The 13,035-nt window shown below is 44.1% G+C and overlaps 1 protein-coding gene across 6 annotated transcripts in view; it reads right to left on the bottom strand.

Annotated features, from left to right (window-relative positions):
* Positions 1–2,959: 2,959 nt before the first annotated feature.
* ARHGEF5 (Rho guanine nucleotide exchange factor 5) overlaps positions 2,960–13,035 on the bottom strand; it is a 33,303-nt gene continuing 23,227 nt past the window's right edge. For all 6 annotated transcript variants that reach the window (XM_086885119.1, XM_086885120.1, XM_023919099.2 and 3 more), the window contains exons 3-15: positions 12,532–12,616; positions 12,118–12,182; positions 11,578–11,837; positions 10,532–10,692; positions 9,507–9,659; positions 8,740–8,869; positions 7,759–7,833; positions 6,885–6,974; positions 6,410–6,564; positions 5,590–5,751; positions 5,143–5,213; positions 4,710–4,814; positions 2,960–4,506 (exon numbers count right to left, since the gene is read on the bottom strand). In XM_086885119.1, the coding sequence (XP_086741245.1) occupies positions 4,352–4,506; positions 4,710–4,814; positions 5,143–5,213; positions 5,590–5,751; positions 6,410–6,564; positions 6,885–6,974; positions 7,759–7,833; positions 8,740–8,869; positions 9,507–9,659; positions 10,532–10,692; positions 11,578–11,837; positions 12,118–12,182; positions 12,532–12,616 (1,667 nt within the window). In that variant the 3' untranslated portion in view covers positions 2,960–4,351. The remainder of the gene's footprint in view (positions 4,507–4,709; positions 4,815–5,142; positions 5,214–5,589; positions 5,752–6,409; positions 6,565–6,884; positions 6,975–7,758; positions 7,834–8,739; positions 8,870–9,506; positions 9,660–10,531; positions 10,693–11,577; positions 11,838–12,117; positions 12,183–12,531; positions 12,617–13,035) is intronic.

The raw sequence follows: 13,035 nt of genomic DNA, 5'->3' as shown, positions 1-13,035 counted from the left end.
GCTGCAATTTGTGTCCTTTCAGTGCTTAACAATTCTTAGTAAAAAGACCTAACAGAGCAGCACCAGGCAATGCTTGCATGAAGAATGAGACTCCCTTGTGTTCTGATGCACCAAAATACAATGTCCTTCATCCTCCTCCTATTTTTTGGCTCACTATTGTGTTGCTGTTGTTCTCCTCCTGAGGGTTCCCTCAAACCCCCTTTGTTTCAACGTTCATTTTTAGCTTCTAAAGCCTTCTGCACATGCTTTCACCTGATAGTCATTTCATCAGGATGGAGCCAGTATAATTGGTGTAACAATGCACCTGGTTCAGCCATCAGCTGCAACAAGTTGGGGCTACTATGGCATTTAATTTGTTAACAGCATTCAGCTGACAAGACACAACAATCTTGGAGGGTCATGGGACCTCTTCAATACTAGAAGAAGTGCAAATATAAAAATTGCTACCTGCTTTAAACATTGTTTCTGTGCAAGGTTGTGTTTATTTACTGAACTCTGGTCCTAATGTCACCTTTTTTGTGAGAACAGTAGGAACTGTGGAAAATGCTTCATTTTCCTTGAGGAGGGACCAACACTGGACTCCAGCACTGGGAGATTTGGGGATTTTTTTGAGCCATACATATATATATATAACCACACACACATATATATGTATATGTGTGTATATATATACTAATATATGTGTGTGTATATATATATATTAAACTACTTTATACTTATATGTATTTTAAACTACTTTATATGAAAAATGTCAGCAGTCATATAATTTGATTTTCAGACACACACCATGACTTTCTTGGCTTCTCAACAAAACTTTTTAAATGCAGCTCATGCTTGTACTTCATGGCTATCCTTGTCACAAAAAGAAATTAGTGTACCTGCCCTCTGATGGTTGTTGTTGTAGTTTAGGGCATAAGCGGTGCGGAAGATACCGGGATGTGACGGAAAGTTAGCGTACCCCCCCCTCTGTTAGGATAGTAAAACCTTTGCAATTAGCCAATAGCACCTAACGATGACGTAAGCAGATGGGAGTAACACAATGACCCTAGGTTATAAAATGTTAAATTCCCCTGCAATAAATGCCATTTACACCATCCATCACATTGATGCTGTGGGATATGGCCCGTGTGGCTGAGGATAGCCACCGTGCTGACGCTGGCCAGGGTGCCTGCCTTGCTTAAAAACCCACGGGTTGTCTTTAATTATTTTCCTTTTTTCAGTGTAGAAATCCTGAATTTCTTTTTTCCAGATACACTTTGTATCAATCTCCACAGGTTCCTGGGGAAGATACAGTGGCACCTCACAGAGTCTTTGGGAACAGCAAGAAAGCGTTGGGATTTGCATGACATACCCTATGCTTCTGTTTAATACTGATTTTCTGGTAAATCAGGTATTAGATAATGTGGGGAGAAATCCTGACAAATAACACAGTAGGCACTCTGCTAACTTGATTCTTGCACTGTGAATGTGCAGTTGGGAGGGATATTGTAATAGTTTGATTGAGTTTGTACAAATCAGAGATGTCAATCAGTTTCAAAAAGCATTTCAGTGTAGATTTGTGTCTCCCTGAAAACTCAGCTTCTGAGCTTGCTAACATAGTTTTCTAAGGACTTTCCCAGGACAGTAACTGTAAACATAGATATGTGTACATTCTTTCTGTTACACGTCTTGTGATAGGCATCTCTCATGGCCAGTGCAGTGGGAAAGTGTTATCTTGACCATCCAATCCCTGGCCGTGGTCAGAAGCCTGTAAATCCTGGGAGAAAAAATAAACTCTCTCTTCACCACACCTCGACCTGTGTTCGTGTGATCTATTTATCGTCAGCGGTAACAGATTTGTTTATGGATTTTGGTGGCAGGATGGTGCTGGGGCTAAAAGTTTAACTAAATAGTGAGAAGCTGAGGCCTATCTGAAATCTAAGAAATCAAAGCAACCCAGGGTATAAGTACTTATTCTTAGAAGTGTAAACTGACCTTTAAATGCTCAACATACAAAGGCCTGACATCAGGAAATAAAGGCTATACCTGTGACAGGGACAAGTTAACCTTTGATCCAACTAGTTAAAAAGAGTGTACAAGTGGTGTCAATCATGACAACAGTATCCTTTAAGTTTCCTGTGTCAAGTAGAATTTTAACAACATATGGAATTTAGCATAGAAACCACTTTGGGGGGGCTCTAATGAACAATCTGCCTGCTTGCTTTCAAGAGCAGAAGTTGCAAGAGTAAAGAGCTCTCAACTTGAGCTGTTGAACAAGATGACTTCTAATTTAGAATGGGAATATGTATGGCTGGCTTCTCCTGGATGAAGCTGAAGTGGATGTGGGATGCCTCGACTGCCTGTATGAGATGATCTTACACAGACGTGCTGAATAGATCCCATAGCAGCATTCTGTGTCCCACCTGAGACACTGACAATCCTGGGGACCTGGGAGCTGCATAAATTCATGACAGCCTGGGACAAACAGGTATTTGGGATATCTGAACATTCTGGGTCTTGTGGAAGATTATAACCCTTCTTGTGTGAGTCTGAGGTAAAGCTCTGTTTTGGTTCTTAGCTTGGGCCCAACTCCAGTCCTTCTGGTGGGGGGGAGAAAAGGTGTTAGCAGATTGTTGTCTGAACCATAGCTTAAAAGTTGAATAACTGGGTCCCGTCTTTCTGCTTTAATGGGCTAGACTCCCATTTTCGGTAGTTCATCCCTTCAGTTTACCTTCAGTTATGGATGACTAACACCACTCTGGAACCAGCAACATCAGCTCTCCAGGGCCAGGGGTAACATGGAAGAATCTTAAGGTTGAATAAACGCAGCTTTCCATACTGTCTCTGCTAAACAGAACTGTTTGTACTTAACAGTCACTTAGAAAGGGAAGTTATAGGAAAAAAATACTGCATGTATATTCAGTAAATTGCATTACTTGCATTTGAGAGGAAAACCTAAGTAACAAGGCGAACAGAAAGGTTTTTAACTGGAGAAGTGCATGAGTTTATTAGGAATAAAAGCAACTCTTTTTTCTTTTAATCCAGCTAAAATTATTGATATAAATAGGATGCAATAAGCTATTCTAGATACAAGAGCAGAATGTTACAGAGACAAAGCTGGAGATACAAAGATAACTAATTCTTCAAATATATTAAATGCAAGAAGGCTACAAGTGGCTTTCTTTAGTGTATTGATTCTTAAACTTGATCTTGCATTGACTGAGCTGAACACTTTAACACAGATACAGTATTTTACAGTTGAAGGCATATCCTCAAACAGACAGGTTCTGCACAAATGCATGTAAACTGGACTTAAAACCAGAGAGTTCTTAAAAAGAACAAAGACCCTGGTGCATATTTTGACTTTATCTACAGTGGCTAAATATTTCAGTGTTCTCTGTAAGTGTGCAAAATGGTGCATGCATTACCACATCAGCAATCAGAGTAGGAGCAGCAGTAAAGTGCCACTTCATTGCATGTGCCTAGTCCTCGTTATTTTGTATGGGGTGTGTACCAACACGAAATACATAAATCTGTGTCAAAAGTCACTGATCTACTCCCAGAGGGAGGCAGAGTAAAAAAGAGGTCAGATGGCTTAGTGGGATGCTTGTTCAGAAGAGAAGTGACCTTTGTGAAGCAGATTCCTCAGCATGGTACCTCTTATGTGGGGGAAATCATCACAGTGGCTTCTGAAAACTCTGCTTAATTCCAGTGGATTTTGTAATGCTGTCAAGGACTCTTAACAGCATTTGGGTAAAATTAAATATTTGCCTATCCAAACCCCAGTACACTTGCATGATTTAATACTTAAATTGCCCAAAATGGAAATTACACCATAGAGATCAAAGCCATGAAGGTATCCAGAGGATATTGAAACAGAATATTCTCCTCAGCTCTGTTGTGCTTTGCACTTAGCACCTTCCTTCTCAGGAACTCAAAGCTCTCAGGCTGCTAATACTAGTGAATTTAGCCTCACAACATGCAGTGAGGTAGGTAAGTTTACTTCCATTTTGCAGATGGCAAAACTGAGGCAGAACTCTGAAGTGATTCACATAAGGTCCCGCAACTTGTCAGTGGCAAAACCAGGAATATGTTTTCAGAAGTCCAGAGCCCAGACCTCTGTCCAATTTAAGTCCCTCCCTACTACCACAAAGCAAGCGATACATGCAACCTTTACTCCTCCTCTTGCTGCTGTAGTCCTGCTGACACAAAGGAAGTTTTTCCTGATTGAATTCCCGCTTTCTTTGGCAAAAAGCACCTGGTCCTGTCAAAGTGCTGTGTATTATGCTCTTTGCAGAGTCATTTCTTCTGAGGCATGATAGAAAAGCCATGGTTTCCCCATGGCAGGGAGACTGTCCAGGTCCAAGCAGTCTTATTTCTTGCAGAAGACCTGCTGCTTGGCATTCTTCACCCGTTGCTCCTCCTTCAGGTTCTTCTGCCGTACGTGTTTGCTGGAGATGTGTTCCACATGTTCTGAGGGGAACCAGCCTCTCTCCCGGTCTGAGAGTTTTATTCCTTCCATCCACCCTGTGGTGTGGGAAAAGTGCAACATGAGGCAAAAGTCACGTGTTTTTTTCATTACTTCCCAAGAAAAAGCCCCCTTCAAAAAGACCCTAAGGGCAAAAGAAAAGATCCCCTTTTCAGCTCCCAAATAAAGCACCCTAAAGATGAAGAACCTCTTTGTCCTCTCAGTCCTACAGTTTAAGACAGGCATTGCTCATTCTGCTCACCATCGTTGCTGTACTGCATAACCATGATGATATCTGCCTTCTCCAAAGCCAGCTCATCATTTTCCCGAGCCTTGTAAGTCTTTATGCATTGAACCTGTGGTGCATCTGAAGGGGAGGAAAGATCACACTGATATTCTGGAAAGCAACAGTACATATGTGGGCATTAGCTCCAGAGGAGGTGGAGAATAAGGAGTTGCCCAAATAAAAAGCAGAGAACTGGAAGGGACACTACAGGTCTTCATCTAAAATGAGGTGTTAAAATAAGTAAAACAACTGGCAGCACCAGGCAATGGAATGCCCATGAGTATGTTCTTTTTCTACAAAACCCCCGAGTATTCTGCCTTAGAATGCTTCTGGGGTGTCCCACCTCATAGTGCCTGTGACTCCTGTGAGCCAGCCCACCCCCATTGCTGCAGCAGCAGAGCAGTCTCACCAGGGCATTCCAGGAGATCTGGTTCTCCCCGCGGAGGAGCCAAAGCAGAGATCCACCTTAGCTTCTCACTGCTGGAAAACAGCACAGGATAGGTGTCAGCATCCAGTGTGAGGGACACCAGTCTGGTTACTGAAATGGGGTGGGGTGGAGGGGTGTTTGCTCTCACAAAGAGAAGCAGAGAAAGGAGGTGGGAAAAGGCAAAAATTCCCGTTTTTTGAGGCCAATGGTATGACATAATGTGGTAGTACTTTATAAGCAACAATGATGAGAGAAGAGGAAAGTGGTTGACAGGGAAATAGTTATAACAGGAGGATGCTTTTAAAGACTTCTGCTCAGCAGCTGAATTTAGTATTTCAGCATCTGAGTAGCTGAGGGATTACCATCAGGCTACTAGGAGGTATCTGGCCATGGTAACAGGATATAGCAAGGATAAACTTGAGCTCTTACTGTGTCTCTGTCCGAAACAAGAACTCCACTCTTTTTCCCTGGTAATTCTGAAGCAGAAAGAGACGGAACAGATTCTTGTTTGCTCCGTGGAGTTTCATCTCGCACTTCTCCCCGCGCACATAAGAGAAAGCAGCGTGGTCAAACACAACGAAACGTCCACCCCTGCAAGTGAAGAGGAGGAACAAAACAAGGTGTGAGTTTTAAGGTGATGAGGGTTACAAAGTGAGTCTGTGTAGTCTGCAGGAAAGCAAAAAGCTTTTAATGAGTCCTCATCTGCTTTAGACATCCTAAGCAGGGCTCTTGTTAGAAGTCTCAGAAAGCCAAAGACAGAGAACGGATTTAATGAAAAGGGTAGAAATACTAAGCTCTATCCTGCCAAAATTTTATTTGGCAGTTTACAGCTTAAAAACAAACCCACCACCCTCAAAACCCCAACACAACTAACCAACAACTCTCTTGACAAACCAGTGATGTGCACATTCACTAGTCCTCACACTGTGCTTTAGGAAGGAATTATTTACCAAGTGAAACTAGAATAAATGGTTATTTTTCAAGTGTTTCACATTGTAGAAATGCAAAGGAAGAAGAGTTGTGCTAGGGACCACAAGACATATTTTTATATTATCATATGTAATTAAGAGTTGGGACTATCAAGTTCCACATACTTGCATGATACTCACATCAGGTCAGGACAGAAGAGTGACTTGACAAAGGCTGCCACTTGCTGGCAGGCAGAGGAAAAGGACTGTCACCAAAGCACAGACCCCGAAAGAGACAGGTATTTTAGAAGGGGCAGCAAGAATTGTGTTGAAGCACTCACTCCTTGGGCCGAGACAGGAGCAGACAGTCATTGAAAAGGTGCAGGTAGATGGGCCGGGTGGTGACTTTCCATTTTGGACTCAGGTTGTTGAAGTCCAGTGCTGTCAACTCACCACACTTCACAAGTCGCCTCGACTGTGAGATGAGTGGGAATATCTGCAAGACCAAAAATAAACATGTATGTAAAAGAAAATGAGTCCCTATGAGTTTTGGATTTGCATTTTTGCCTTTATAATTGAGGAACTGGGCTTTCAGCTCTCCAGCTGGAGAGGCATAAGTCATGGCAGGCACCTTCATGTGAAGGCTGACATGAATGATTGGGCAAGAGAAGCACTGATGAAGTGCTGGCCTATGGATGATGTTCTGGTTCAACAGCTCTGTGTGTATCAAAAAAGGAGAACAAAAAGTGTCTTTGTGGGGAAAGACAGAAAATATATAAGGCTAGAACAAGGCCCAGGGGGAATGGATGAGCTCACCTTACACTCAAATTCAATCTTCTGGCTGAGGTAGATCAGCTCTTCAGTGCTCTTCATGCGCTGGACATTCTCATTGCAATCCTTGATGAGCTGCAGAGGAAAACAGATGAGCAGTGAGATGGGAGCAGAACTGCCTGGTGGGATCAGTACTATTCCCAGGAGCCCCTCAGGAGTCATCTTAGGCATCCTCCTGAAAAAAAGTATATATTACAGACAATATTCTGAGTTGGAAGGGACCCACAAGGATCACTGAGTCCAGCTCCTGGCCCTGCACAAACACCCCAACAATCCCACCCTATGCCAGAGAGCGCTGTCCAAACACTCCTGGAGCTCTGGCAGCCTTGGGGCTGTGACCATTCCCTGGGGAGCCTGTTCAGTGCCCCAGCACCCTCTGAGTGAAGGACTTTACCTAAAATCCACCCCAACCCTCCCCTGACACAGCTCCTGCCACTCCCTGGATCCTGTCCCTGGTCACACAGCAGAGATCAGGGCCTGTCCCTCCTCCATGTGAGGAAGCTGCAGAACTGCTGTGAACTCTGGCCTCCATCTGCTCTTCTCCAGCTGAACAGACCAAGTGACATCAGCCACTCCTTTTGTGTCTTCCCCTCCAGGCCCTTTGCCATCCTCATAGCTCTCATTTGGAAGGTCAAATCCTCACTAGACAGAACAATCCTCCTTATGAGGCTGTACAAATTGTAGATAACTATTTGTCTCAGAAAACTTTAAACCTTGCCTCTATAATAAGCAGGATAAGAGGAAGGGATGCAATATAGTAATGCTGTGGGGTTTTTTTAAAGAAAGATTTTCTTGCAGGGGCAAGGGTGGAAGATTAATTAGACAAAGGTAAGGCTGCAGAAAGGGTAGGCACCTTTACCTTTTCAAGTGCATCATAGGCTTGTGTTGCTTGGACTTCTTCCTCAGACCCAGGCCGAGTTCTTTTCAGGATATTCTATGTGAGAAAAGATGATTTTCATGATGCAAACAGGGAAAGGTGGACCTTACCACCACTGAAGAGTAGGATAAACACTAAAGCAGAAGTAGCTGATGACAGGTGGAGACAAGAAGGCAAAAAATTTGAAATGCAGAATGTCACTGATAAGTCACACTGACCAGAGCATTCCTGTAAATCTAAATTGTATTAATTATCACATAAAGTTACATGGCATAGGAAGCAACCACTAGGTACAACACAAATGGATGTATGAACAGAACAGTATTGTTTTTTTTCTCCTGTTAAAAAGAGGCTTAAATAATCAAAAGGAAGAATTTCATAGAAAGAGCTCAAAATTATTTTTTAGGGACTGTCTGGATGACCCCTTATTAGTCAACTTTACAGGCTGCCTTCCAGAGGGCAGCCAAGGAACCTTTGCTTTGTTTTGCTAGCAGGAAGAGAAAAAGTTCAATAAATTGTAAATCAGCATGTTTTGAGAAGACTCCATGAATTCTTTATTGGAGTACAATTAAAGTAGTGTCACCACAAAGCCCTAAATGATTCACAAACAGCACTGCCTCATGCAGTGACACATCTGTCATTTCCTGAACACCTCCAGGGATGGGGACTCCATCATATCTCTGGGCAGCCCCTTCCAATGCCTGCCACCCCCTTCTGGGAAGAAATTCTTCCTGATGTCCAATCTGAACCTTCCCTAGTTCAGCTTGAGGCCGTTTCCTCTTGTCCTGTCCCTTGTTCCCTGGGAGCAGAGCCCCAGCTGTCCCCTCCTGTCAGGGAGTTGTGGAGACCCAGAAGGTTCTCCCTGAGCCTCCTCTTCTCCAGGCTGAGTCTCCCCAGCTCTCTGTGCTGCTCCTACACACAGCTTGAGGGAAACGAGGGAAGGATGAGAATCACCACAGTCACCTGTAGGAGGAGTTTGAGTCGAGTGATGCGCTGGAAGGGGAGGATGAGGAAGGACTTAAGCGAGAGGCGCTGGCACACTGGATCACTTTCCAGTCTCTCCAGGACTTGCTGGAACCCTGCATTTCCATTTCTGTGGGAGTGGCAAAGAAAAAAAAGACATCCAGGCATCAGACTAAATAAATAACCTTCCTAGTATCAGATTTCAGGGAATATTGGAGTACTCCCAACAGTCAGGTTTTGTCCCTGGGGCAAGAAATTGGTGTCAGGAAACCACACCACTCTGCTGCTGAAGAGCAACTATGGGTTTCTAACAGCTACAGGATGGCAGTACAGCTGTTATCTCTCCTTTTTCCACAGTCCTCTGGAGTAAAAGTCAGAAATAAGATCTACATTTCAACTCCCTCTATCAGCAGGGCTCCTCTCATGGGGACAGTGGTGGTTTGCACTCTGGTTCTCAGGGATCAAGACTGAAAACCATTTTCCAGGACAGTAATTTTTGCTCTCTTCAGTAGAAGGCAGACAGAGAATAACCTGCAACAAGATCAGATATTACGTATGCTTTTCCTCTCCAATGCTATGGGAGAGATGCCTGCAGGAGTTCTGTCCTGCTTTCCCAAATGCTGAAGGTTGAACTGAGGAAGGTTTTTCTGGGGGCATAGCGAGAGCACTGCTCAGCAGCCCATTCCTGCAGCATTCCCCATCATTTGAAAGAGTCAATATTCATGGAAGTAAGGGGGAGAAGGGTGCAGCAAATGAGAAAAACTTACAGTAACCTCTGGAAGGTTTGCTCCTGATATGTCTGGTTTGTCACATATGGCAGATACACCCGGCGGAAGTCAGGGGCATGTTTCAGAGCCACGTCACACACATGGAAGGTAAACATGTCCTCTTCAAATTTCTCCTCCAAGTCAAAGAGGAAACTGCAGCACATGGATGTGGTGCCATAAAAGGAGAGAGAAATATCAATGTAATTTAGTCTTCTAAAATCATGACAGCCCACAGATAAGCACAAGACAGCTCTTTAGTTCTAGAGAGAGTGTCTGGACAAGGACAGTTTAGGGCCTGGTATCAGCATGGAAAAAGCAGAGGCAAAAGACCTCTATTCTTGAGAGGTCATGGTCCTACAGGAATGGTCAGGAAACAGCTGGAAACTAAGACCTCACCAGAATAACCCTGTTGGTAGAAATGGAAAACGTAGCAGCAACCCTTACCAGCTTAGTGATTTATGTAGTCAAGCCTTGCAGGAGAAAAAGCAGAACAGAATCCTACAACATACAGAATTCCTTGCATGTGGGGTCATGTCCACATTTCATGAACTATGCTCTATTGATTCACATTAGTTTCAGTCAAGTAATGGTTGAAACTTACTTTTTTCCCCCATTTTCCCCCTGCTTTTCTTCAGGGCTCATGCAGCTTCCCCTTTTTGTCAGGGCTCATGCAGCTGCCCCTTTCATTTTGTATTTGGCAGGAGCTGGTTTGGGTTGGGGTCTAGTTAGTCAAGTTTAATTGTAGTTGAAAGCAGTGGCACAAGGCTACATTACCATTTGCAATATTTTGATCCCCTGCAATGAGCTCTGTGCACAACTGAGCCATGATATCTGGGATTTAATACCAGAATTTACACTGTGCTGTCACCTAAAAAGGCAAATATTTCTTTCCAGGCAGTGCTGGTGTGTCATCACTAAGTGCTGTATCTGCCTTGAACAGTGAACACACGGAAGAGGAGTGAGAAAGGTTCCTGAAGGAAGCACCACATGCCTGATAGGTACGGAAGCAAACGGCCACATCTCACCTGGCGCTGACGTCGCGCACATCGGAGAGGCGGGAGAAGAGCCACTGGCGCTCCTGGTTGGTGAGCATCGCCTGGAGCTCTGCTGAGCGCTGGAAATGATCCACTGCCACGTTCAAACTGCGCAGGTAGGAAGCCTCAGATATTATCAACTCAAACTTGGCCTTGGGAGAGAAAACATCAGGGAAGACAGCATCAGTACACTGTGCAAGTCTGTGAGGAATCTTATGGAGAGGAGATGGGGCAAAGCAGGAAAACCTCCCAGCACATGATGCAAGGAGTGTGTAACTACAGAAGAGAGGCTTTAGAAATTAAGGACAAGCATGCTATTACAGACTTTCTATGAAAAACAGACTTGTGGTATGACTTAAAAATAGCTACTTGCTCTCATTTTACTTTTTATTTCCCCTCAACTCCACTTTCACAATGTTCCCCATTTTACAAGCTCCCATAAAGTCCAGCATCTGTACCACACATATTTTTCTTCTTCATTATGTTTCCCATGCTCTTGTTTTAGCTCTTCCTCTAGGTCCTCCTGTGCACTTCTCAGATCCTCGAATTTTCCATACCCAGTTTCTCTGTACCACTGTGCTGAATCCATACATCCTCCCTGTTGCCTCTCAGCCCTGCAGCTCACACAGATTAATTTGCTAAACTCATGTTCTACCACAGAAAATACAATTTACTGTGGTTTTATTAGCATCTCTCACAAGCTTATGTGTGGGAGAATGCTGCAAGTCATCTACTTTTATACATCCTTTTGCATTGAGCATACTCAAAACTCTTTATCTTGTTCCCACTTTTCCCCATGTTTGTTTTCTTGGAGTTAGTGATATGGTGCAGAGTCCATCCTTCAGTGCTGCTCTTATCTAAAATTCAGCACTTCAGCATTGCTCTACTTCACACCCCATGCTGCTTCCAGGGGTAGAAGTGACCTCTGCCTCAATCACCACATTCCCACATCACAGTTTTTGCTCTCTGCTTTAACCCCTATTCCAGAGACTCTTGACTACAGACCACCCATTTCCCATGTCACATCTATCCCGTACCTCCTGCAGCCTCTGCTCCTCACGGGACATGTTGAGCAGAATTCTGCTGCCCCGTATCATGGGGATATCCTGCCAGAGGGATGCATTAGATGAGACTGACAGACGTTGCAAATATGAGTCCTGAGGAGACAGCACTTTCCTCCGTAGCCTCGGAGAACTTGGGAAACTTGACTCTATATCCTCTGGGTAATCCACTCTCTTCTGGCTTTGGATGGCCTTGTTCAGAGCCACATCACTGTACTCCTGATATAGCAATCTTGCTGTGAATAAAGACACATACATTTATCTTTTCTGTAGTAGCAACTCACCCTCTGCTTCTACCTGGAGAAAACTCTGCCCCAGATTGGGGCAGCCAAATTCAGGCAAAGCTCCCCAGCTGCCCAAGTGTACTGCAGGATTCCAGCTGCTTTCCCTGCCCTCTAACACCACACCCTCACAACCACCATGTGGCAGGAGTCCCTCTCTTTTGTGCTCACTGCAAGGGTGAGAAATGCTGTCAGAGAGGGGAGTGCCACAGCACTCCAGGCAGGAGGTACTTACAGGAGTTTATAAGTTTGGAGTGCCGGCGCTTGAAGTTCTCTGTTGTGTCTGCAGGTTTCTTCTCTCTGCCAGGGAATAAGGATTTTGAAACACAGAGTGAACGAAGGGCACAGCACCAGAGATGGTTAATCCAAACCTTAGAAACTGCTCTGGCACAACAGGGACCTCTCCTGTTTCAACAAGCTCAAGCTCCTCTTGACACAAAGAGCAAAGTCAGGCTTAATGGAAAGGCTTACCTGAAGGCACAGAAATACTGCTGTTGCAGTAGGGTCCTCTTCAAGAGAGCACAGACTGAAACACAGGCCTAGGATATTTAATTAAAGCCTTCCACTCCTATCATCTACTCAGAAACAATGGAGGTGTCTGTGCTGCACAGGGACTGGGGAAAATTCTAAGGGTCTTTGAGAGACTCACCGCATTATAACTGTTTCTGAGCTGACTGGTGGTTCCCCGTGTGCCTTGTGAGCTTCTTCCTCTTCCTTCTTCCCAGAAGAAACCTCTGCATAGAATACAAATGGAAAGCAAACACATCAGTACATTTTTAGACTTAATCTACAATCCAAATGATACACAAATACCACTTACCTATACCCCACCTAAGTGGCAGTCTGGAGTTGAAGTACAGGTGACCTCGTAACATTTATTTCTGGGTCAGAAACATTCTGGTTTTAATAACCCTTGATATTACTTAAACTTTACATCTGTTAGCCACATACACTTTTCATACAAAGGCTGACATTTTAGGCAGGGACAGTAACTGTAAGAGCTTCCCTCTCCAGTTATATGAGCAAAGACACTGCTGTGTGCCCTGTTTGCTGCTGTCCTTACACTTTCAGCTATTAGGGCCAGGCACCAGGAGATCAGTGGAGCCAAAGTGTAAAGATGGAGAAATCCTTTTGGTTTGTGAGGGATTTAATC

This window comes from Cyanistes caeruleus, chromosome 4 (assembly GCF_971803275.1).
Source record: "Cyanistes caeruleus chromosome 4, bCyaCae1.hap1.1, whole genome shotgun sequence".
In the NCBI taxonomy this organism is placed as follows: Eukaryota; Metazoa; Chordata; class Aves; order Passeriformes; family Paridae; genus Cyanistes; species Cyanistes caeruleus.
This window is presented reverse-complemented; position numbering and strand designations above follow the sequence as displayed.